Source organism: Vicugna pacos, chromosome 22, assembly GCF_048564905.1.
Source record: "Vicugna pacos chromosome 22, VicPac4, whole genome shotgun sequence".
Lineage (NCBI taxonomy): Eukaryota > Metazoa > Chordata > Mammalia > Artiodactyla > Camelidae > Vicugna > Vicugna pacos.
Window position 1 is genome coordinate 13,322,416 of NC_133008.1, and position 25,717 is coordinate 13,348,132.

A 25,717-nucleotide genomic window follows, 5' to 3' on the forward strand; every position below is an offset into this window, starting at 1 on the left:
CCAGTGATGGGCCAGGCTCTGTGCTAAGTACTCTGCACGGATTCTTTCTGTTTTTTTCTTTTTTCTTTTTCTTAATTCTCACATTAACCCTTTGAGTTAGATACTGTTTTCATTTTACAGATGTGAGTTTGGGTAACTTCCCCCAAGAATCCAGCCAATACATATGGAGCCAGGATTAAACAAAGCTATGCTGCCTTCAGGACCTTGGAATTTAACCATCATACTCTTCTGCCCACAAGGAAATCTCTGTTATGCTGTTCAATCCAAGCAGTGAGCTCACCTTATTAATAATAAGGCAACAGTGGAAGTCTCATAGTTTTCATTCCTATGTCCTGTGCAAAGCGCTGCACGGACACTGTTTCATTTAACCCTACAAACTGAGGTGGGTGCTACTGTTACACGCACTTAACAGGAGAGGAAACTGAGCACTGGAAAGACCAAAAATCTCCCCCACCTTCACACAGCTAACAAGCAGCAGAGTCCAGACCCAGCCTCAGGTTTGTCTTTCTCTAAAGCCTTTGCAATTAACCAGAAAGATACACAGGCTCCCCTGAAGGCCAGCCTGCATGGTCTTCTGGCACTGGGCATGCTCCTACTCACGCCCCCCACCAGGCACGCAGCCCCTTCCCACCTAGTCCCCATCATCCTGCTGCCCTGCACACAGCTGACTGGGCCCAGGACCAAAGCTTGACTCAGGCAGTCTTCTGTGGGCTGGCCAGCAGCCTGGGGGTGATCGCATGGGTACCAGCCAGGGCCCCCAAGCCAGATAGTAGTAGATCAAATCCTTTTAGGCAGTTCAAAAGCAGGACATCCAGGGAGTCCAGGAATGCAATGAACCTGGGCCGTGAGCAGGTAATTCCGTGCGGAAGCAGAAGCCATGTGTAAGAGAAGTCAGCCGCTGCGGGCAGGGAGAAGCTGGCAGAAAGAGGAGCCAAACCCGAGGCTGGCATCCTGAAAACTGCTCCACATGAAACCTCACCGCAGCCGCTGGACCAGGTAACAGCGTCCTCCTTCCCCTCACGTAACAGAACAAATTCTCGTTACTAGAGGCAACCGAGAGTCCCTGTGCTTTGTCTCCCGAATAAGCCTAAACACACCATATGCATTAGTGCTGGGACCAGATGCAGACATGCAAGGTGCGCACAGACTCCTGCAGGTGCTGGAGCAGCCTGCCTGGGGGCAGATGCCCACTCCGCTCCTCTTCCATGCTGTGGCTTTGGGCTGGCTGCTTCACCTCTGGGAACCTCAGCTGCCTCGTCTGTAAGAGGAGCCGTGTGTGAAGAAGAAATGGCATGCAGTGCAGGAGGTCGGTGGCCCAGGGCCTCACTCAGTACACAGGGGTCCGTAATAAATGGCAGTCGTGTTGTTACCATTATCCTTAACTGCCCAGCCACCCTGCCGCTCTGAGGCAGGAGGACCCCACAGTGAGAACACTCCAGTGTACCAGCAACCCAAGCGGACAGGCGGCACGATGTGAATAAAAGAGAAGGGCTGGAGGTGGGCACGCCCTTTGCGGTGAGAATGCCCAAGGCAGGGGGAGGCCTCCCTGAATCCCATGCCCCTTCCCGCTGTGGTTCATGGGATGTAGTTGAGTCTACTGGTCAAAACTTGAACATGGAAATGAAAGAGCTGGCCAGGAGAAGGGGGTCCTTGTTCCTCCCCCAGGAGCAGTGAGGGAGCCATTCTCCCAGAGCCTTTAACTCGCTTCCCTCACAGCCCACAGTCACTCCAAGCACCAAGAGGCTAGAGTGAATCAGAGGATTCCAGCTCAGGGTCAGGGCTCAGTACCCACCCCCCCACCGTCCGAGGTGCCCCTGACACTTCCTCAGTGATTTGGGATTCCATTCAGGGATGCAGCAGGCCCAGGATTGGAATCCTGTGGCCAGGGGGACATCAGGATTACATGTGTTGTGCTGGCTAAAAAAAAAAAAACCCATGGAGAGGCCTCCTTGTAGGTGACGTTTTGGAGGAAGGGGGTGTCCACAGAAAGGAAGCCATCAGGACAAATCAGTGCAGGTAGGAGGAGGGGGGAGGGGGCCTCTACGATTGCCAGCACACTGATGGAGCCGCCAGCGGAATGCTGAGCACCGCCCTGCTTGACGTCCTGGGGTCAACTCTTGTGACCCTGCTGTGGGCCCAGGATGTGCTGGAGCCAACGTCAGACCTTGAAATACGTCACTGATAAGGTAGACAAGATCCAGCCCACATGCGCCTCTTCTGCGACATATTTTGGATATTCCCAGATCATAGGAACATGAAAGCAAAAATAATAGCTAACATTTACGAAATGCCTGCTGCACGCCACATGCAATTCTGAAGCTACCTTAGACACATAATTTCATTTTGGTCCTCACAAAAATCCATTGTGATAGATACTATTATCAGCTTGATTTGACAGTGAGAAAAACGGAGTCCAGAGTGGTTAAGCAGCTTTGCCTAAGGTCACATAAGTATTAAAGGGTGGAGGCTGGATTTGAACAGAGACAGTTGTAAATCCTAACTTCTCTGGGCCCTCTGTGTACTCTGAACGCATCACGGTGACTGCGGCACTCAGTCCTATTTCGATGGGCATATTTACTGTCTCACCAATGAGACTGTAAGCCCCCTGCCCTCTGGGACCAGGGCGGAGATGGGCCTGTCCACTCCCTAGAGCCAGGGATGCCCAGGACACTCAGTAAGCATGTGCTGATTGATTCCATTCAGAGAAGCTTTAAAGATGTGTGTAAATCCCCAACCGCCACCCGCCCCCGCCCCCACCCACAATGTTGGATTTCCAGACCAGGGTGCAGATAGAGGAGGGGAAAAGAGGTTCCTAGGCATACGCTGTTCATTCAAAATATTACAAAGAACTTGATCATGAACCATGTCCTATAAATCAGATCTTACTGAATGTTGCAAAAAGAAAAATGCTGTAAGAGGAGGTGTTTCTTGCAGTAGACATGTCACTATGTCTGCATACACAAACAGCACACAGCTGAGGAGACATTCAAAATCTGGCAGGCTCCATTCCGTCCTCCAACAAGGAGATAAATAAATTATACATGACTAATCCAGCCATACATATGTGCAGAACTAATAATGATAACAGGGCAGTTATAAAAACAGAAACATCATACTAATATATAAACAATAGGGAAGGAAGGAAGGAAAGAAGAGAAAAAAAAAAAAAGAAAGAAAGATGTTGTAACGTATAGACTAGCCAACATATGAAGTTCGCCTTGGTCACGTGAATGAATGGAGCTTAGGCCGCATATTTTTAAAGAAAAGGAAATGAAATTCATGGATATACTGATCTGGGCTAAACCGTGGTGTATGTTCCGTTTCTCCAGTTTATGTTGAAATCTTTCACTAACTAGCTGTATGACTTCAGGCCTCTTTAAGTTACCTGAGCCAATAAATGTGCAGTTGGCGCATCCTTACAACACACTTAATAATACAAGCCTCACTATTTTACAGGATGAAGCAGTAGAGAGTAAGAACACAGTCTCTGATTGCCTGGCTTATGTGTTCTTTATTCACAGTGCCACACTAAGTGACTTATCTGCTCTGCTCTTCAGTTTCCTCATGTATGAAATGTGGATTACAACAGTTCTACATCATGAAGTTGCAAAGATTAAATGGGCTAATACTCTGCAACAGTGGTGGGTGTCTGTGCATTTATTTGCCTGTCCTTCATCCACTTCTCCTTCTGGTCGTGAGTCCCAGATTTCCCTTTGAAGAATTACTCCCCTAGCCTCCCACTTTGTGTTCAGACTTTATGGTTTGAGTAGAACGAACCACAGCCTCCCCAGTTCCAAAGGAGGGTCATATGACTCAAGCCTGATGAAACAGCATATTTCATTCTCCTGGTCACAGAGGTTTATGGATGGGCATGTGGCTCAAGTCAGACCTTTGAAGATCAGTCTAGGGAATTTTGCTGTAACTATTGAAGAAGAGACTTTTTCTTTCTGTTGAGGTTGCTAATCCAACAAGACATGTATCTGGAACTTCCACAGCCGATTTTCCATTGCAAAGAGAGCATCTACCTAAGAATGAAGCCAACAGAGAAAAGAGCAAAGGCAGAGATACAGATTCCCTACAACACTGTTTGAGCACCTAGATACATCCATGCCTGAAGCCATAAACTCTGGGCTCTTTCGGTTGTCTGAATCAATAAGTTCTCTTTCTGTTTAGGCAAATTTGAATTGAATTTCTTTACAAATCCTAATTAATAAGTGCCCACTGGATATACAGAGTTCATTACATGTGTTTATGAATGTGAGGCTCTATGCCAGGAATCAGAAACACAGAGATAAATTGGACGTAGTGTTTGCCTTCAAGAAGCCCATCCTCTTGTGGCAGAAACAGTCATATGAAGAGATGATTATAGTCCATGGGGTAAGTGTTATATTATGAGCATGTCTGTAAACAAAGAGGAGGGAACGTATTCTCCTACCATAAAAGAGTCCTAGAAGGATCCACAAAGGAGAAATCACATGGTCAAGAATTTGAAGGATGCTTTTGTGTCGAGTTTTGTCTAGAAAGGAGGAGAGCCATAGTTTACACAGCCATAGAAGTCTGAAACGGTAGGTAGCAGTGGATAGTTGAGTGTATCTGAAACGTAGGGTGAGTCGAAGATGACTCATTTGGGTGCTTCATGTGATTTGGCAAACCCCCAAGACATTATTGACCAGCTGGCAAACAGTGAAAGGATTCACATGCAGTTTGGCTTCTTCCAAACACAAGATGACTGGACACTGAAGTGAGATACAGCCAGCAACATAATTTGTTGAGCTTAGTGTACAATGAAAATGTAAAAATTGTCCAAAAATTTTTAAGAATTTCACGATTGTGACAGCAGAGTCCTTTAGAGTGTAGGGTCCCCTGCAATCACATAGGTTGTACGTGCAGGAAGAGACCTGCCTCTCATCCATAATGTGGCCTGGGTCTAATTCCCACCAATGCCTTAAGCACTGCAAGCAGCCTTCCACCTGTGTGATGTGAACAGGGAGAACTGGGGCAAAGTTAGCATAGGCTAAGAATTCTGATGTTTTGTTGCTGGGCTGATTTTCCTCTCCGCACCCTAAGCAGTGATGCACAGACCTCTCTTTCTGTCTTGACAAATCTCTCCTCCCCTTCACCAGCCCCTAAAGCTGGCCCCAAGAGCAAGTATGTCTGTAAAGTCACTTGGCTAGGCACTTAGAGAACAGAAGAGTAAGGGATGGAGGCCACTTGGGACTGGAGTCAGCTTTCAGGCATACATGAGATAGAAATTCCCAGACTGCATCCAATGACAAAAGTGTTAATTGTACGTTTACAGCCTTCCTTCTTTGCGCTAAAGAGAATTCTGCCTTTGTGTCTTTAATTTCTCCGCTTCTTCTACCCTCTAGGGATATTTCTATCTTTGCCAGTCAATTCTTGGCTTTTGCGATCTAGAACAAGGGACTTTAGTAGAGAGAGAGAAAACTTCTAGCCAGTGTGGAGTGAAGGGCTTTCCATGGAAAGGACCTAAAACAAACATACAAAGCCAAAGGAAAGAGAGAGAGAAAGAAAAGAGAGGACCTGGAAGATCCGGTTTTAAAGGAAATCTGTGGGTAGGAATTGAGAATAAGGTTCTGAGAGAGTCTTGGGTAAACCATAGGATGTGAGAGGTACTGAGAGATAAAAGAACGGAGAAAGGAAATATTGGATAGCATTACTGCATGTTATGACTTGAATTTCATTTTGATGAAATAACATTATTTCAGAGAAAGTATGAAAGCCTGAGATTGCTCACAATTATTCTTACCTATTGTTGTGTTGGGTCATGTGGGATCTGAGTTACACTTGTGTTACATTGGTATTCTATGAGATGTTAATAAGTATTATATATATACACATAAATACATGCGTACCAAATGGTTCAATGAGCAAGGAAATCTGTGACATGTAATATCTAAATCTTCCTCTTAGAGACTCTCATTAGCATTTTAAAGGCTCTGAGAAGTCCTGCAGCACAGAAAGCTGTTCAATATATGCAATCTCAGGCTCCCTAAACTTATCCTACCATACGTCACAGAATATATTTTATTTTTTGAATATATTTAAAATAATATAATTCTTATATTATATTTTTAATATAATTTTTTACATTTTATTTTTTATAATATAAGTAATTTTTATATTGTATTTTATTTTGTATAAGGCTGACTTTAAGCTCTTCTGTCTCAAGAATTTAGAGAAGGCTTCATGGACAAAGTATGTTTTAACTAGTATTTGAAGAATGGAGAAGATAGGGAGTCGTCAGTTCAGTAGAACACATGAAGAATAATAAATCAGTTCAAGATTGGTGAGCAGTTCTCTGGGGTTTAAATGTAGAAAGAAAGGACCGTTTGCACTCCAGTTTGTTTTCACCAGGGAGGAAGTAGCCCCACCTTATATCCCTACCAGTGTGCTGGGAAGTGAGCGTTGAGATGACGGGGCTGTTGGGAAGCAGGTGGCAGCTCACCTGTTCTGAACCATACTCATGGCCATCCAGTCTACAGGATACACATTTTTCCCAATGAGGTCCTTGAACATGATGAATGTCTCCATCAAGAAGTCCTACAATAGTAAAACAAAACACACCTGTCATCTTGCTTTATAGGAGCTAACTGGAAGGGCCCAGATCTTGTTGGCTGTTCAAATTTTTGCTTTAGTACTTTTTGGAGGGGTGGTAAGGGAAAGGGCACAGTCTTTCATTAAGTGAATCCAATGAAACCAACAGCAGTGAATCTGTAAATGGAAGCTTACAATTGGTTACCAGGAGACTGTTTCACAAACATAAGTGGAACATGAATATGGAACGTGAAAACACTCTCAAAATAAAGCACTATTAATTCTGTCTTTGGGAGTAAAGAAGTAAATGCATTCATTGATGTGGCAATTTTATAATCATCTTTCCAAATATGTATTTGAGCAGGAAATAATCTACACTACACGAATGCATCTCAGGTCACTGAGCAAACAAACTATTATTAAAAATGAACATCTAATTACTGTACTGTAAACACAGCTAATTCATCTGTCACAGGCAAGTGCTTGGGCAGCTATGAGGAAACACGATAGGGACTCTCTCCTTCTCCTCCAACCAAAGAGGTTCAAAGTGGACCTCAACACACCCCATCAGATTTTGCAGTGGGTCAAATTTGTTCTCTACTTTGGGAGAACACAAATTCAAGACAAATCCAGATAGCAAAGGCCAGAACCACTGGCACCGGGACCCTCCTGAGCTGGAGGAAATGAAGTCATACCAACTGTGTGCTTTAGGTAAAATTTAAAATCCATGGGAAATCTGTGCAGAGTTCTTTCCTGAAGCCAGCGGTTTTCAAATTATTTTCACAGTAGAATTCTTTGTTCAGAGAAAATCTTACCTGGAACCTAATATACAAAATAGAAAAAAGCAGCGCAGTTCTGGTGGAAGTGCACGCACATGTGTGTGTGCGTGTGTGTGTGCGTGTGTGTGTTTATGGTAGAAGATAGTGAGGCTGGGAGAAATATAATTTGAAAATCACTGCTTTAAGCTAAACTGCAAAATTCTGGAAATGAGATTGGTTGCTTTCCAGAAATCACTGCTTCTAGGGAAAATTACCTCAATGGTTTAAGTCCCGGTTTCCAAATCAGCAGAATGGGGATAACATCTACCCAAAGGGTTACTGTGAGGATTAAGTGCACACAGTCTGTTAAGATGCTGCACACAGAGTCTGGCCCATTGTAAGTGTTCATTAAGTGCCTGAGGATGATGATGGTGGTGAGCATAACCGTACATTCTTGATGTCACCTGGGGAGGTGTGGCTAATGTCGTGGGCACATTCCCTTCCTGTGGGAATGGAGAAAGCTTCTTCCTCACAGATGGAAAACCTGGCTTCTGAATGAGAAGATGTCACAGGGTGTCAGGGCTGGAGCAGAGGTTCAAATCCTCCCTCTCCCACATACTGCCATGTGGCCTTGAGCAAACAGATTGTCCAATGTGACTGCTAACACCTGCGTCACAGTGCTAGAGGGTTACATAAGAAGTGTATACATTCAATACATAGGAATTCCCTTTCCTACCATCCTTCTCTCCTTTCCTTCCACTGAGGATCAAAAATGAGGAATCCAGTCTTTCTATTTCCGTGTCTCAGGACACAGAGAACCGAGGGGGAAAATCTTGGGTCATTTAGCTTTCCTTTTGTTTCAATTACTTCTTTTTCCTTTGTATAGCCAGAAAGAGGTTCCATTTCTTGCCAATCCTACTCCAACGAGGAGACCTTCTCTCTGCTAAATGGATGAAGGTTTAGGACACTGGCTTCCTATTGATTCTCTTTCTGTGGGCCACTCTTTGAGGTTGGTCCAATAATGGTAACTCTGGTTCCTTCAAGGAGAGTTAAAAGTGAGCCCTTGGCAGCAGAACCCCTGAATCTGGCAGTAGTAAAGAGACAATGACAACGGTGACCACGCTGAGGGCAAAGGGACGGCTACACCCCTAGGCCAGCCCGAGCTGGGCTTCATGCTGAGGCCATCATGTGCCACAGCGTTATGGGCCCTCAGGCCACAGGCACGCAGTCCTGAAGCAAATGGGTCCTGAGAGGCTAGACGAAGAAAGGGGCTCGGGGCCAACCTTCTGTCTGCATTTGTTATTATAATGTCAGAGCAGCCACCTCTTACTGGACACTTATAACGTGAGAGCTACTGTGCTCTCATGTAATCCCTTCTCAACCCTGGGACATAAATGATGATATTCCCACTTTACAGATGGGTAAGTTGAGGCTTAAGAAAAGTTAACTTGCCCACAGTCACACAGGTAGCTGGTGACAAATCCTAGATTCAAACCCAAGACTGTGCATCTCCAACGCTCATGCTCTTAAGCCTCAAAATGTCCAAGGTCATCAACAAATATTTGTTAAGGCTTATGCCTTAGACACTGAGGCCTCGTGTCAGACATGGGCTGAAGCTGCATCCCAGAAGTGATATACACAAGCCTAAATGGGAGTGAGAAATCAGGATTCACACGAACATGCCTGCAAACTTAGACCCACAGGTACTCAAGGCTCATGGGAAGATCTTCTTGCCCTAAACTCTCAAGAATCATTAGTGCAAAATTTCTCCCCAACACTCTCCCGACCCAGCACCCTACAGACTCACCACAAGTTCCGAGCTGGTCTGGAAGGTCTCAATATAGAAGGAATAGTGCTGGTCGCCCATCTGGTGCAGGATGGCTGTCATACACGCCACGAAGTGACTCTGCAAGAAGTAAGGAAAAGTGCCATGAAACAGCGGAGAGAGGACCACAAGATTCCTCTTCTCCATTCACTCGACTTCGGTCTGGAAAACACCTCTCCATCCCAGGCCAGTATGAAAAGGCCCCCGAGGGATGGAGAATTTTTCCTTAGCAGATCAGCGTGTGAAACTTCCCTGAGAGTAAATGTCTCCTTATGGCTTATTCATCAGCCCATTCATCCGAAAAGCACTGACTGAACACCTATTATGTGCCTGGGACTGCATAGAAGCTCCAGATATAGACAATAAGGGCTCAATCCATTACCTCTCCGGGGGCTTGTTCGCTGGGAAAAGAGCACCGTATTGATGTCAGGGGATCCAGCCTGTACCAAGAGTCTGGAGACAGTCTGATTTTCTGGTAAACAGTTTTACACGTCTAATTGCTAACTGTTTCATCTGTAAAGTGGGACAATAATCCATCCATATCTACCCCCGGAGATGTATCAAAGGATCAGATGGCTCCCATAGTGCCTTGAATACACTGAAGCTGTCAACAGATGCATCAATTGTACCACCACGAACCAGCCAGTGAGACGCCGGCAGCAACCAGGGATCGGCACTTGCTAAGGGCCATGGAGGAAAAAAGAAAAGAGAAGAGGTGGTCCTTGCTCTTCAGGAGTTCATGATCTAGTTAGGAGAGCAAGATTAACATCCACAAGAGAAAAAGTACAAGACCTTTGCCTGTGAAGCCAACCAAGTGCCAGAGGGACTCAGACGAGAAGGGAATCAACGCGAGGAGTCAGAGAGGAAGTGGGTCTGGAAGGATCCGCGGGATCAGAGAAGCGAGAACCCCCTCCTGTCATGCATCAGAATATATCACCTCAGCCCCTTCTGCTTTCTCCCTCCCGGATTTTATGAGTCTGTACCAGGGTGGCGTTGTTGGTCAGGGCTGGCATCCGCAAGTGGAATGTAGGGAGCCCTGCTCTGGGAACCTGGTTAAAGGAAGTACTGCCCATAAATCTACCAGCTGGGAGAAGCCACTCAAGAGTGTCTCCTGCAAGATTCCCCTGGGCTGCCATCTTAACCCCAGGAAGGCCCCCCCAAGGCCCTGTCAAGGGCAGGCTTGTGAAAGATGGCCCGTTTGGTGGGATGCAGGCATCTCCAGGGAACCCCGCTGCTAAAGGGTATCAGACATAATGCAGACCAGACAGGTGGGCCTGGAAGTACTATGTTTGAACCAAGTATTATATTTGTATCACAAACTGCTGTCTTTGTTTTAAAAAAAAAACAAAACTTTTCTTGGTTATTAAAATATAATGTGAAAAAAAAAATCCTCCCAGATTACAGGTTTACAGTTCAGCGATGGTGGTGGCAGGAGCAGCCTCGAGGTCCCCAGGAAGCTCCTTCCGCACTCCCCCACAGGAAGTCTTAGGGATACTTCAAGCTCGCACTCCCAAAAGGAACCCCCAAAGATATGGACTCTCACTTGCTTCCACGTTCTTTCCGATTAGGACGTGAGGGAGAGTGTGTTCACCCAGGCAGCAGGATCAGCTATGCCATTCGTGGGGCTCAGGGCGAAATGAAAATTGAAGAGTCCTTGTAAAAATTCTTCAGAACTTCAAGTCAGCCTCAGAGCCCTTCTGAGCACTGGGCCAGTGCACACGCCCAGGAAGCCAGCACCCCCCGTCAGTGACCGCCACACACGCGCGCCATAAATGCTCAGAAAACACGCAGAGCTGGCAGAGTGTGCCAGATGGGGACGCTCGGGAGCAACGGTGATGACACTATGTTGCTGGGGACCTGGCGCCTCTACACTGGGGCCAACCACCTTGGCCATCCAGGAAGTCAAGTCCTCTCTCGGGCTCAGGCCCCCAGGGGGTGGTGGTGAGTTTGTGAAATTATCCATCCCTTTCAAACCAGACAGAACGTCACCATCGCTGCTAACTTAACCAGGTGCCCCCAAAACCAAGAAACAAGTGTATTACTGTTTATGCCTTTGGCAGGCTGGATGCAAAAAGAGAGAAATTTTCCGAGTTTGGAGGGGGGGTGGTGCTTGTGTGAGAGTGTGTGTGTGTATGACACACATGCCTGTGTCTCCTCTTCTCCCTCCATCGCTTCTGTGAGGAGCTTCCTCAAAGAATTCAGCCAGTGGCCACTAGAGGTCTTTCCTTTTCACATGGTAGCTGCCGTGCAGTTTTTCCGGCTTTTTATTTATTCCTACGTGAGCAGACCCACTACACTTCTTGCATATAAACAGTGAAAATTACAATATAAAGGACTTATTATTTCTTCTTTTGGAGTAATTCTGCTGCTGGCCAAAGCCTGGCTCATTTTGCAAAGAAGGGAAGGACATCCTCTGCAGGTAATTCCACGGCTTCAAGGTAAGAGATCTGGGAAGGTTTTATTTTTTTGTGATCCACCATCCTCTCGGAGAAAATGCTATCATCTCTTGGACAATAGTTTACTTTCAAAGCCTCGGCTTAAATGAGTCCTGCGATTGTGAGAGTGTGTGTGTGTGTGTGTGTGTGTGTGTGTGTTGGAAAATCCACCATTGTCAGAACTGCAGGCTGCCCCAAATGCACAGATACAGATACGGAATGCTTGTTATTTCCAAAGGCTTGATTTGAATTTGAAGGGGAAAAAATAAAAAAGCAAGCAACGAACCTCAGAGCTCAAGTTGCCTGGAATTACCTTGAAAAGGCTGCATTGTCTTTTAAGCCTTGTTTAGAGAAACTTCCATGCTTCATTTGAAAGGAAAATAAAAGGGGAAGGGGTCCCCGTACCCGTCTAAAAGAGTGACTGTTTTATGAAAGAAATTATTATCTTTTTATAAGGACTTGCTCAGGGTATGCAGCTCACCGATCAATCAAAATTACTTTTACCAGCTTGTCCGTTTCTTCGTTCTAACTACCACATAGAAAAACCCAGCCGAGTGCCTTCCAGTACGATCTGTGGTGCGATGTGACTGAAGTTTGGACAAGTTACCTGCATTTGGCTGTTAATGAGAAATGACAGTGCTTTACTTCCGACTGGAAGCATCCCCTTTTTTTCCTGCTAAGGTGTCTAGCCCACTTCAATGTCAGATCTGTCAGAAATCACACCAATGTGATGGATTGATTTCTGAAATGGAGACACCGGCAGCAGGTTCGAATTCAGAAAAGCCTCCTCTTTGTTATTTAAATTAAAAACCAGAAGAAAAAAAAACACTCTTGGTCACGCAGTGGTAGAATGATGGAATCACGTTATGTTCCTCTGACGTTCATCCCTTTTTCAGTTGTGTCCTCAGCGCGGCAACCCACCTCTGTCCTTCCAGCCCCCTTCCCTTTTTTCACAAGTTTGAGACCTTCTACATCCACCATGTTTTAAGTGTTTTGAAAGAGATACAGGGACTGGGGGTGGGGGTGATGATCAGGCTGCATCTGCCGTAGCAACTCAGAATACTCCCAGTGTTGACATGGCTCAAACTTTAGTGTCAGAGCCCAAACTCCCAGCCCTGTCAGCAGCATGGAAAAGCCTGACCACTGCATGGGGGACAGGGGGTGGAGGGATCCCCTGCAGTCCAGGCTAGTGAGAATGCCCCTCATTTCATCCCTGGTGGAGATTTTGTGGTCAACATATATTTACTACCAAGGCATGAGGCAGCCACTCATCCGTACCCAAGCAGCATGCCAGGTGCCTGGATAGGAAATTGCTTCTTGAAACAGAATACCAGGGGGACCTGCAGATTAAATTCCAGAGAGAAATTGTATCTGAGACGCTGGCACAAACCAGGCAGAGTCACCTCTGCTCCATTCGGGATGGTTTAAAATGTAGCTAATGAATCACAGCATGAAGAGACACGGTTTGAAACTAGGTCAAACGTGTAAAAATAAATGCAATCATCGCAGGCACTTGGCTGATGAGGGGCTACTTAACGCCTTGAGTGGCAGAGCTTATGTGCCGTATAGAACGCTCTTCAATGATGTGCGACAATCAATCCTCTTAATTAATTCAGCCTATCAGTGTGTAGGGAGGTCTTGTACACCTGGGAGAGAGCTGAAGCTCCGAAGGAAAACACTCAGGGTCTCTTCACCGTGTGACGGCAAGAGAGAAAAAGAGAAACCCAATATTGTATCATTAGCATTAATTAGCTGGGGTACTAGGTGATCGCTATCAGGAGAACAGCCCTCTCCAAATTAACCCACCCCTTTGCATGAAAAATCATCATCATCATCATCATCATCATCATGTTATTGACAAGGCCAACAGTTTTGGTGCACAACACACAAACCTATCTATTTAACCACCTCTAAAGCAAACACACCTACACACACACACACACACACACACACACGTCAGGACCCCTGCAGTGCTGAGTGAACGTGGAAGAGGCTCTCAGTTTGCCTTGTCTTGAAGAACTAACGAAACAGGGGAGAGGGGCATGGTCGCTGCAGATGCGACCCCCGCTCACCTGAGATTGGTGGGAGTGATGAGACCGCAGAGGGAGGGAAAGAGCCAACTTCGGGAGCTTGCTACCTAAATGCCAGCATTACTATGCGATGCCAGCTGGTGACACGTTGCCATAGTAACTTCAAATAATGTGCTCGACCAAAATAAAATAAAATACAGAGAGCGCCAAGGAGAGGAGATGAAGGAGGAAAGTTTGCATGCCGAGGGAGGCTCACAGGGAGATGAAAAGTTTTATGGATGGGGCCATCCGTTTCCTTTGGAGAGACTAAGAGTAGCCACATGCCACTCTCAGGTCGCTTCTCCATTCACTCCCATGCCTGCCACGTGGTTATATAACAGGTTTTATTCTTGTATGGAATTGGCGCTGTCTGTGTGGTGGATCCAGGGCTGGAGGTGGGAAGCTATGGTGTCAGGAAAAGCAGGGACCCTAAAATCCCTTCATCTTAGAGCTCGGTCAGGAAGCTCAGAGTTGTAGTTTTGCAGCGATCTTCGGGGAAACTAGTGTGGGTGATCTGTCTTAGCAACCACCAAGGTCTGGGCACTGCGCTGAGTGCCCGGGTGCAGCAGCGAGCCGGAGGGGTAAGGCTGTGCTCCCAACAGCCTACATCTGATTCTGCCACGATGTCAAACATCCGAGTGGGGAACCTAGAAGCCAGACAGCCTGAATTCAAATCTCAGCTCTACTGCTTACCGGTGGTGTGACCTTGGGCAGAGTCTTGTGTCAGTGTAAAAGGGGATAGACATATGCCTTACTTCATACAGTTTGGGTGAAAATTTAATCAGTTGTTTGGGTAAAGCACTTAGAACACAGAAAGCCCCCCAGATACTTATCCATTATTATTGTCATTGTTGCTGACTCTGGGCCAGAGAAACCATGCAGACGGGCTAACTGAAATCCTGAGCAGAGAAAATGATGACTCCACGTACCCATGATGGTCTGTGGACACACAGCGCCCCTGACACAGCTTGGGACAAATAGCCAAGGGTCCTTTGACTCTGGACATGCCTGTGGTTAACATCAGGCCCCAAGCAAAGCTCTTTAGTAAATCAAGCGTGTGCCTCTTGGAGCAGAGCACGCTGGGAGGTCTCTTTTATTTGGGGACTGTTGCTGGCAGGTAGGAAGAGTGACAGCAGGGCCCCAATTGTCCAAAAGCCTGGAGTGTAACTGTTCTTTGTCGTAAACTCAGTCCCGCAGCTGTTTGGCTTTGGGAAGCGCCTGCCATTGTGTGCAGTGACATTCTTTGGCTGCCCAGGGATCCTGCTGTGCGACAGAGTAAACCAAGTCACCTTCCTCCAGGGAGAAGCTTCTTGATGGGCACAGATCCAGGGGTCCTGTGGAGCCTGCTCCACGTCAAAGGCACAACATCACAGGAGAACAGGACGGTGCCGCTCAGATGTGTTCCCTGGAGGCACCCTGAGACGTCCCATCTGTACAACACAGCAGCTCTTTAGAGTCCGCTGTGTGCATCCCTACCTGGCCCTGTGGGCAATAATGATCACTCTCCAGCGTCACCAGGGCCAGAAATGCAAGCATGGTGTCTCCTCAGAGAGCTATCCTCACGGATAAGGAGCAGGAGGGGAGGGGTAATAGGGCCTCTTTGAATCAAGGCTGGAAAAGGAGCCGGAATTGGTCACACATTCTTCCTTTGAAATGAACGTTTTCTGATCTTGGCTGGAGCCTTTGCATGTGGCTCTGCACTGTGGGGTCACTTTAAATCTTCCAAAGGATACAATGGGATGTTTAATCCAAAGGGAGGTGGAAGGCAAGCAAATTCTGTTCATTCATTCCTTGTGCTCAGGACTCTAACTTCATCATCTCACTGAGTCATCTCAACACCCTCCTGAGGTCAGCCTCATGCCCATTTTACAGATGAGGAAAGTGAGATGCATGCAGGTCACGCAGCTTGCCTAGACAGACATTTAGTATATGGTGGGGCAGGAATAAGAATCTGGGTCTTCTGGCTTTAAAATCTATGTTCTTTTTGTAAATCCATGATGTCTCCCATGTCATCACTGTCAGTTCCATCTGGGTAGAGATTTTTGTCCCTCTATTCCCTGCTGTATCACCAGAATCTAGACTTGAACTTGCACACAGTATGGGCTCAATAAATATTTGTTAGATAAGAGATTGAACTTATTATCACATTCTCCACTTTCAAAAGAATGTTACAGGGACCACGAGACTTCACAGACTCTGAAAAGTTAGGGTCATCAAAGGTAGAACCCCTTTGCCTTAGGAGAGGACAGAAATGAATTTCTATTCTATTTCGGAGCTTACTCCATCTTAAGTCATATTGACTGAGCCAGAGTAAGATCATTCTCTCACACATTCCTTAACAAATATTTCTTGAGCACCAGCAATGTTCCAGGCATGGTTCTAGGTGCTGTGGACACAGTCATGGATAAGATTAACAAGCAATTTGTTCCTAAGGAGCTCGCATCCCCACTGGGTAGAGGGCCAGGGACGGGGAGACACATCATAAGGAAGTGAATACATAAGGAAGATCATTTTAGGCAGTGGTATCTGCTCCTAATGAAGTATTATAGAGCCATGAGATAGAGATGGCGTGGGAGGGGACCTCTGTTCAATAGGGGAGATAAGGGTGGCCTCTTAGAGAGCCGATATTTGAGTGGAGATCTGAATGATGATGGTTGGTCCTGCAAAAACTGGCAGAATAGCATCCGGGACAACTGAGTAGCAGACGTAAAGATCCTGAGGTAGGCTGTGCCTAGAGTTCTGGAGGTCCCAGACGGCCAGCACAGCTGGAAGGAACAAAACGAGGGAAGACACACACGAGAAGAGGTCAGAGACACAAGCTGGGACCAGATCCTGAAAGCCTTTGAAAGTCAGGGGCAGGAGTTTGGGTCTTCTTCTAAGTGCAAAGGGAGGATTTGGGTTTTAGGAAGCTTGCTCTGGCTGCTGTGTCTTTCAAGAACCCCTCTTTAAAGAGGTGGTTTCCGTGTCTTAGCCACATCTCCAAGACGCCACCCTGGAGTTGTTCCCGGGGTCACGGGTGTGTGAAAAGCGCAGACCATGCTCTCAGCGTTGACTCTCCCTGTCGGTGGCAGCGCCGCCACCCCTCAGCCAGCGTTTCTCACCACATGACTATTCATAGCAGGCTCTGGCCCTCCTTCGGCAGGCGTGCAGGTGGACTCTAGTTTTACGTGGATCCCATATGCCTTCAAGTTCAGTGGTTTGCCTCCCTGTCGCCAGCGCCAAGTGAAGGGGAGGGAGCCTGCTACGGTGGCTCCCAGACTCTGATTAAAGCCAAGCCAGCCCGTGGGACTTGAGAAGGCTGCTTGCCAGGACAGGGGCTATCATTCAGGACACCGCAGTTTTTAACTAAACAGAAGATGATTTGTCTAAATGTTTCTAATTACGTCTGTGGAGGTGTGCGTGGAGAAGTTCACAAATGTGATTGCAAAAGGAGTAGTTTGAGAAATAGGGATTTATTCTCAGCACATACGCCAATGATGATCTTCTATGCTTTGCACCAAATGCCTCAGGAAGGGCTGTGTGCAAAAGTCTGTTTTGAGTCCTGGACAGTATGGTTTTGTCCTCGGCTCACATATTTCAGAGAAAAATCAAAGCCAGGAGCATTGCTAGCACGTGGGCTCTGGATCAGTGTCTTAAGCAGCCCCTCACCTTCTCCTGCAAATACGTGCATCCAGGTTGTATAAGACACCAATGTCAACCTTCAACGGGGAAAAGTGTCACAAAAGGATATTATGACTCAGGAAGGAGGCATTGTGGGCTAAAGGAAAACAATAATAATTACTATTTTTTAAAATATTACTTTTGTTTTGCAGGGGGCAGTAATTAGGTTTATTTATTTATTTTTTTTAGAGGAGGTACTAGGGACTGAGCCAGGACCTTGCACACTTATCACTTGAGCTATATCCTCTCCCTCCATAATTACCATTTAAAAGGCTAAGTGTGTGTCGGGCAGTGTGCTAAGCCCTCTGTTCATCCATTGATAAGGACATTTTATAGGGTTTTGGCAAAGGAAGGAAAGCACTGGAAGATGGAGAAGCTAATATTAGTTGGACATTTATGTATCAGACACTGTGAAAAAGCACACATGGTCATAATACAGCTACCAGTTACTGAGCGCTTACCGTGGGCCAAGTGCCGTGCACACTTTATCTGTTAATCCTCTCAGCGCTCAGTCAATGTTGGTAAAACCCCGTGAACTTTACAGATGAGGAAACCAAGGAGCAGAGAGGTGACGTGACCTGCCTAGCTCAGCTTCACTCCACCATGCCTCCTGCCCAACCTTGAATGTGAAGAATATTCAATATTCATTCAATTCAATAAACCTCTAGAATGGTTGAGGACAGTCTAGACATCTCTTGTGCCTATATACAGAGGGGGAAGGAGGGATGGAGAGATGGAGATACAGATGGATGGATGGATGGGTGGCTGGAGCTAGGTTGGCAGATTACATAAGCAGATAGAATAACTGGTAAGGGTTGCCACACAGCTACATAGACAAGACCAGCCCTCTTAGTGACTACGCCCTATGGCTTATGAGTCTCCATGATTTTAGGCTCGGCTGAGGATAACCCCTTCATTTTCTGCATTGTCTGGGGTTTTGAAGGCCAAGAAGAGTTCAGTGAGGGACACCAACACCACATATTAGGAAATATATCTCGTTTCCCACAGAAGCAGCTTTCCTGGAAGGCACTGGACAGGGCACTCTAAGTACTGGGATAAAATCCCAGCTCTCTTCGACATGCTCTGGATCTCTGGACAAGTTGCTTTAGGTCTCAGAGCCTTGGTTCTCTGGTCTCTGAAATGGGGATAACAGTGCTGCCAGGGTGCAGAGGGTCCCGGGAGAGCCCGGCAACACCAGAGGCACTCAAAAAGCCTCTGGCCACGCTCAGCCTCAGCCCCCTTTCTGGTTCACAGGGAGCAGTTTGTTGATCAGCTGGCGAAGTGTGGAGTTAGCTTTCGGTGCCTCGTGGAGGATGACTTACACCTCCCTGTGGCCCTGGAGAGCTGCACTGCGGGTGATGATCTACACCAGCTCTCGCTGTCCTTTGTTTCCATTCACAGAGCATCCGCGTTTCAGGCAGGGGAGGGGCAGGCAGACAAATCTGCTCACAGACAAACCAGGCAGCCAGGCAAGAGAGTTTTCAGGATGGACGATTACTTTGTGGATAAAAGGATGTCTTTAGTTTGCCCCTCCTGTTTCCTCCACGAGGAATGAAGATGAGAGAAGAGTGAAGAAGGTCTTGTACATCGTGTTCTAAGCCCAGCTTTCCAACCAGACCTTTCCTGGCACTTTCCTCTACCTCCCCCAGAGAGGTCTAGCTTGTCCCCGCAGCAAGCGGTCAGCCGGTCCCGGCACACTCAGGTGCAGCTTATCCAGTGTGTGTGCAGGTGGCCTCTCCGCAAGCTCTCTGCATCACTCAACCCAGCAGCGCTTCACCGAAGCAAAGGCACACTGACCGTGTAACTTGTAATCCACACTAGGATTTCCCCCTTCCCAGATGATTCCTCACTCCCGGTAAATCAGTCAATTAGCCAATTATTCACTCAGTACCTATTATGTGTAAGGAGCTGTATCAGGTATGATCATGGTCCATACCCTCAAAGTCTCAGACTAATAGGGAAGATTTCTTCTTTTCCTTCCTCCCTCCCTCCTTTCCTTCCTTCCTTCCTTCCTTCCTTCCTTCCTGCCTGCCTTCCTTCCTTCCTTACTTCCTTCCTTCCTTCTTTCCTTCCTTCTCCCCTCCCTCCCTTCCTCTCTAATACAGCAGTTCTAACTAGGAGGCAACTTTTTCCCCCAGAGGGAATTTAATGATGTCTGGAAACGTTTTTGTCCATCGCAACAGAGGGAGGGGGGAGGTTGCTACTGACACCTATTGGGTAAAGGTTAGGGAAGCTGCTAAGCAGCCTAGGATTCACAGGTCAGCCCTAATAACAAAGAGCAATCCAGCCCCAAATGTCACTAGTGCTGAAGTGAGAAATTCTGCTCTGTGGAGAGATACATATTATAATGCTGAATGACAAGTGCAAAATGAATGGGTAAAGTTTTCCCTAGGCTCTTAAGAAGTGAAAATGACCTTTGTAGTTAGCAATGTGCAGGGAAAAATTCACAGAGCATGTGGGACTCGAGGAGCTACAAGAGAGAAAGAGATTAAGCTAAGAGTGGGAAAGGACACCTGTAATAGAAAAAATACTTCATTTTATAATTTGATTACTTTGATTGATTGGTAGTAACTGCCTAAAGAGCTGTGTGAGGAGTGATTCTAATGCCAGGCCCTAACTCAGCAGGAAAGAGTGTGGCGATCGATTAGTGATGTCTGCTGTAGACAAGGGAGGGGGAGGGATAGTACATGTGCTGAGAAATTGCTGTCCCACTTTTATACGTGGTACACGGCGAGGAAAGAGGCAGAGGTGAAAATGAGCAAAGTGTTTTGGTACAGCAGAGGTTCACAGAGGGAGATCACAAGAGATATTTGGGGGGGGCAGACTGGAAGGACCTTGAATGCCAGGCTGAGGGCTTTGAATCTCAATCTGCCAGTAATGGGAAGCCATGCAGGCACCTGCCCACTGGGTTGCCTTCAGGCCAACTCTGCTGACAAGGTCTTGAGGACCAAAGAGAGATACCCAAAGTCCTTGTTCTTCGTTTCTATAAAGGGAGTACTATTTCATCTGTTAACAGTTCAAACTAGCAGAATCATCACGCTCTGGCTTTTATGAAGCTGATCCCCATGATGAAAAAATATCCTATGAAGCTGAACTCAGAGATAACTGTTTGAAAAGCTGACTCCAAGGGGTCACATTAATGAGCTCCTGTGAGCTCTTCTGGATAGAGCATTTCTTCTAATGTCATTCATGCAAAAACAAAAAGTCTCCAAGGAGGCGGAGACAGAAGGGAGTGGAAGTCCACTCCTGGGGCGTCTGTTCCAGCTGACGCCCTGGCGAGGACGCTGCATCACCCGCTGAGCCGCTGCTTCCTGTCAGCTCCCCGCTCCTGCCTGGGCAGTTTCCTCCCTGTCCCGGGAATGATACCTCATTGATTTATTGGGTTGCAATTTTCCAAATGACATCATACTCCTTTTTTCCCCCTCATCCTTTCCCTCTGCTCACCTCCCTCCTCTTAAATTCCCATTTGTCCCACTTCCACTTCCCTGTCCTTTGGAATGGTAACAACAACTTCCAATTACCATCCTCCGCAGTCCGCATTAGCTGCCTGCTGACTCCCTCTCCCCATCATCATTAATAAAAGGTGACACTGCAGCTTGGCATGAATGCAGGTCCTCCCCCACCTGCCCCACCCTCCCGTCTCTGGGAGCAGAAGGCTTCCTGGCCACACAGTCCCGGCCTTTGATGCTTTCCTCCGGCACTCCGCTCCTATCCCTGTGTTCTGATCCACACTCAGTTAAAGAAAAATCAAGTGATACAATGAAAAATGCCACCCAGAGAGCTGGCCTGGTGACACCCAGATATCATATCAACCTACCACACAGCCCCGTATTTGCTAATTTCGTCTAGAAAAGAAAACAGATGTCACAGTCATCTGGACTGATTTGCTCTTTAAAACCCCTGCTGACTCTTTCAACCCTGGCAGACCTGGAGAAATCCTAACACAAGTCTAATCGAAATTAAAGCTTAGAATTAGAGTTGATGGGGAGAGTGACCCCTGGGAGTCCTTGCAGGCCAGCCTCCTTGCAGCACAAATGGGGAAGCTGTGGACCAGAGAGGGCGAGGTGGTTCCCCATGGTCACACAGCCTCTGGAAGTGGTGGGGCTGGTACTAGACCCCAGCCATTCTGACCACAGTGCTGAAGAAACTGTATCATTATCTACCAGCTCCAAACACTGGCCCCTGAGCCTCCAAATTCCTCACGAACAAAACAATTGCTCTTTCCCACTTCCTGTCTCAGCCAGGGTGTTGTCCTGATACCCAGAATAAATGGACCTCAACTGAGGCTAGTGTTTGAGATGCACATTCTTCTTTAACTTCCTCACCACATAGGTTTCAAGACTGGGGGAAGAACAAGCCATTGAGCACTAATTCCATCTTTCAGAAAAACTGAATGGGTGTCTCTGTCACCACGATTCATCCCTGCTTTAATCTATCACATTCTGTGCCCAGCATCCAAATATAGCTAAGAACATGAGATTAAAAACCAAACAGTTGATCACTGAAGTCACTCTGTGTAATGAAAATCCATCTGAATGTGTGTTTAAGGGGCCTCAGCGCAGGAACAGGGTGGGACGTGGGGGCTTTGCTTACATCCCTTTGCCTGGACATCCTCAAACCAGCAGCCCGCAGGCCTCACGCAGCTCCCAGAAAATGATTTGTTTGGCCAAAACAGTGTTTTTAAAACAATTGACTCTTCTGTCGACATTTTAAAACTATAAGCTATTGCGTGAATTTTGGATTTTCGGCTTCTCTTGGATGTCTGGCAGGTTCAGAGATACCATTCTGCATTCTCATATGGCTGCACTGGTTGCTGCCCCCTGAAACTGGGAGGGGCTGGGGCAGGAGGTGAGCAAACGCGTTGCAGATAGCCAGAGCCTGGCCTCCTTCAGTAACAACCATCTCATCCTAGTCTGCCCAGGACTTTCCAAGTTTTAGCACGGAAAATCCTATGTCCCAGGGAACCCCTCGATCCCTGGCAAACGGGGACAGTTGGTCACCCAACCTAGTTCCTCTTTTACGTACCTGCCTGGTTCCGGTGGGCACTTCCCACTGCTTCCTTCATGCTCACATGCCTCCACAGAATAACACTCAAGGCTGCCCACAATCTAAGTCCTATTTCTCTCCCTGCCTCCTCTTCCCACCTACATGCCATCTTCTCTAAACTTCTCTTCACTCCCTGGACATTTGCACAAGCCAAGGATGCCTTCTTTTATACACCATGAAGTCTAATTCATTTTTAAAACCTCATGCAAGTGCCACCCACTCCTCCAGGAAGCCTTCTCTGATTCCACCTGAGGCTCTTCTGTCCAGACACAGTTAGACGCTCCCTCCCTCTACTCCAATAACATGCAAATCTTTCTCCTTTCATTGTCCTCATCACCATTAATACAGCATCAAGTGGGTAAGCTCTGGAGGTGGCCGTCCTAAGGATTCAGAGGGAATCAGAATTGTGATAAAATTGAAATATGTGAAAACTGTGAAACTTAGTTTGAAGTCTCAGTGTCTCTGTTGTTGTGAGTTTTGCACAAGTCACCAAAATGAAAACTGAAAACCATCCCATAAGTATCTGTACCTACCCCATGGTGACATTTAGCTTTCTAAAGTCTAGGAACAGCTGGGTCTCCTCAACGCTGACATCTAACTCTCCTTCTGCCTGTAACAGAATCATAGTCATATGCCCAGGTGTCTGTGTTCTCCAGTAGGCTTGGAGACACTCAAGGGCAGGGACCTTCTCCCATAGCCTGTGTCCTCCATGCCTGACACTTGGAAAGTGCTCAGTTAAAGTCTTTCCAAATGAGTGAGTGTGTGAGTGAGTGAACTCCTATCGAGGAGGCCAGGAAGACTGTCCCACTTGCTGTGATTTTAAAGAAAAAAAGGTCTTCTTAGCTACGCCAGTGGTCACAGGGTCTCTGTTGCATTAGCTCATTGCCCTGAGCCATACACCGTCTAGAACAACCAGTCTAGGATGGGGGTCAAGATGTCATTCTTTTGGTCATTTCTCATAAGATTACAAAGTGCTGACAGCTTTAGGGTCTTTTTTGATAAGTAAAGAGAATTCTAGCAGTCCAGCTTCATACTGAACATCTCTCCTGGGACACCCTGCAGGCAGCTCGTAATAAACATGTCAACACCATCCCTTCCCTCCCAGAAGCCCCTTCCTCCTCCCCGTGTGCTCCTTCTCAGAATCACCCACTAACTCAAGACAGCAATCCAGCCCTGGTCCTTCATTCTGATCTGCCCCTCCCCCGTTCCATAAATCACCCAAGCCCTGGAGATGCAGGAATTTGTCTTGAATGTGCTCGTCTCTCTGTCCCCAGTCTCACTGCCCCGATTAAAGCTGCCATCATTGTCGCCTGGATTATTGCAGCAGCCTTCCAAGTGGTCCCCTGCCTCCAAATCTGTCCCCTCTAATCTCTGTGTTACAGTCAGAAGTGTGATCTCACTGCAACGGAAATGAGACCAACTCTCGCTCTTGCTTAAAATCTTCAATAGATCCTACTGGCTGTTAGGATAAAAACTTCAAACCTCAAATTAGCCCAGGGTACAGTTCCCTGTGTGACTGGCCCTTTTCAACTTCATTTCTTCCCCTCTTCCTACCCACCCTTTTGAACTCTACCATCAGGCCACACAGAATTTGCCCTGATTCCCCTCCAGCTCACCTGTCCAGATCATATTTGATCACCTTTGACAGCCTGTCCACGTGCTGTTTCCAGCCTCAGCGGGCACGCGCGCGCACACACACACACCCTCCTCTAAACAATCTGCCTCATCACCTCTTCAGGTCTCGTATTTGAAAGCACCTCCTCCAGAAAGGCTGTTGAGATTCTCTCCACCCTCAGCTGGGTTGGAGGTCCTTCTCTGGGCTCTCAAGCCCCTGGAATCATCACTCTGATGGCCTTGATCAGAGTTTTGGGGAGCCCTCTCCTTATCTGTCTATCTCTGCCACAGGGCTGTGAAGGCAGAGACTGGGTTAGGGTCCTAATTTCTTCTTATGTCTTCATCTGCAATATATGCCTGGTGCATACAGGTACCCATCAAATATCTGCTCAATGAACAGATACATAGTCTCAAAGGGAAGTGTACGTGGGACACAGATTGGGAAGGTGACTAAGTGGCGTGTGCTGATTTAGGTCTGCTTTGAGGGGACACACAGATTGGTATATGGCTCCCTTCCAATCTAACAGGTTCCTCAGGGGAATGGGACTGAAGTCTTATCTGTCTTGGAGAATAGTTTCTTCACCCTTTGATGGCTTGAGCCTGAGTGGGAAGGGGACAGATTTTGAAGTCCTGGCTATGCTTTCAGGCTCATGTCCATGAACACCGTAGGAAGCAACACTGGATTCAGAGTTAGGAGACTCGGTCCCAGCTCCAGCCCTGCCCCTTGCTTCCTGTGTGCTCCAGGGCAAGTTGCGCTCCCCTCTCTGGTCTTTATCTATAAAACAAGGCTAGGGAATCAGCTCCTTCTACTCTGAGTGTGATGACTTAGAGTCTCCCACAGCTGAGTTTGCATCCTAGGCCCCTAGTTCCTCGCTGTGCAGGCCTCTGTAGGTACCTTGACTTCTCAGGGGGCGTGTAGACTAAGTGTGATTGCATTCCTTAAGTGGTTAATGCATTACTGCTCACAGCTTAGGTGCTCTATAAATGATTACAATTAAGCGTACAGGCATGTCATATAGCTAAGTTATCAATGGCTGTAAGATAAAGCTACACAGAAACAGCTAAGATTTGGGCTCTTCAACTCTGAGTCATGTAACCACCGCCCCCCCCCCCCCCCGCAGAAAAAGGGCTGATTGTACAAATTTGCAGCAGCTATAACTTTCAAATGAAGCATCCAACAAAACTGACATTATGTCATAATGAACATAATAAATGCTTATTACACCGAATCAAGCCACAATTATGTTCCTTCCATGATGGGATTATATATCTCATTTAGGAATTTTAAATCCCTTACAACTTCCGAGCATGATCTGTCACATGCTATCATTTAAATACTGGTGGGGCGTTGTAGAAGAAAACTTCCCTGCCTCTGTGATGTCAGGTGATGCTTCCCTGAGAGCCCCCAGGTCTCATGTGAGTCTCTCCAAGCGTCCAGCTGGTAGAGGGGCATGAAGATGCCTTTCCAATGGATAAACCTGTGTTCCTGGAATCCTCCTCCGGCACAGGAACTGTGTGGGTTGTCACCTTTGCAGTTGGTTACAACCAAGGGACACCTGGAAAGTGGGAGCCAAGAGGCCCGCATTCTAGTCCTTCGCGATCAATGAGCTGCGTGATCTTGGATGAATAATTTATTAGAGGTTAAGAGATTATAGGCCTCCATTTTCTCATCTGCAAAATAAAAAAAAGAGGCCTATAGCTCTAAATTCTGGAAGTCTATGATTGGTACCTGAAATTAGACAGACTGCAGAATTA

General features: G+C 46.9%; 1 protein-coding gene across 1 annotated transcript in view; it reads right to left on the reverse strand.

The window, feature by feature from the left end:
• DOCK2 (dedicator of cytokinesis 2) overlaps positions 1-25,717 on the reverse strand; it is a 371,024-nt gene that overhangs the window by 74,928 nt on the left and 270,379 nt on the right. Inside the window, exons 28-29 of the mRNA XM_072947252.1 lie at positions 9,121-9,219; positions 6,467-6,561 (exon numbers count right to left, since the gene is read on the reverse strand). Coding sequence (XP_072803353.1) covers positions 6,467-6,561; positions 9,121-9,219 — 194 coding nt within the window. The remainder of the gene's footprint in view (positions 1-6,466; positions 6,562-9,120; positions 9,220-25,717) is intronic.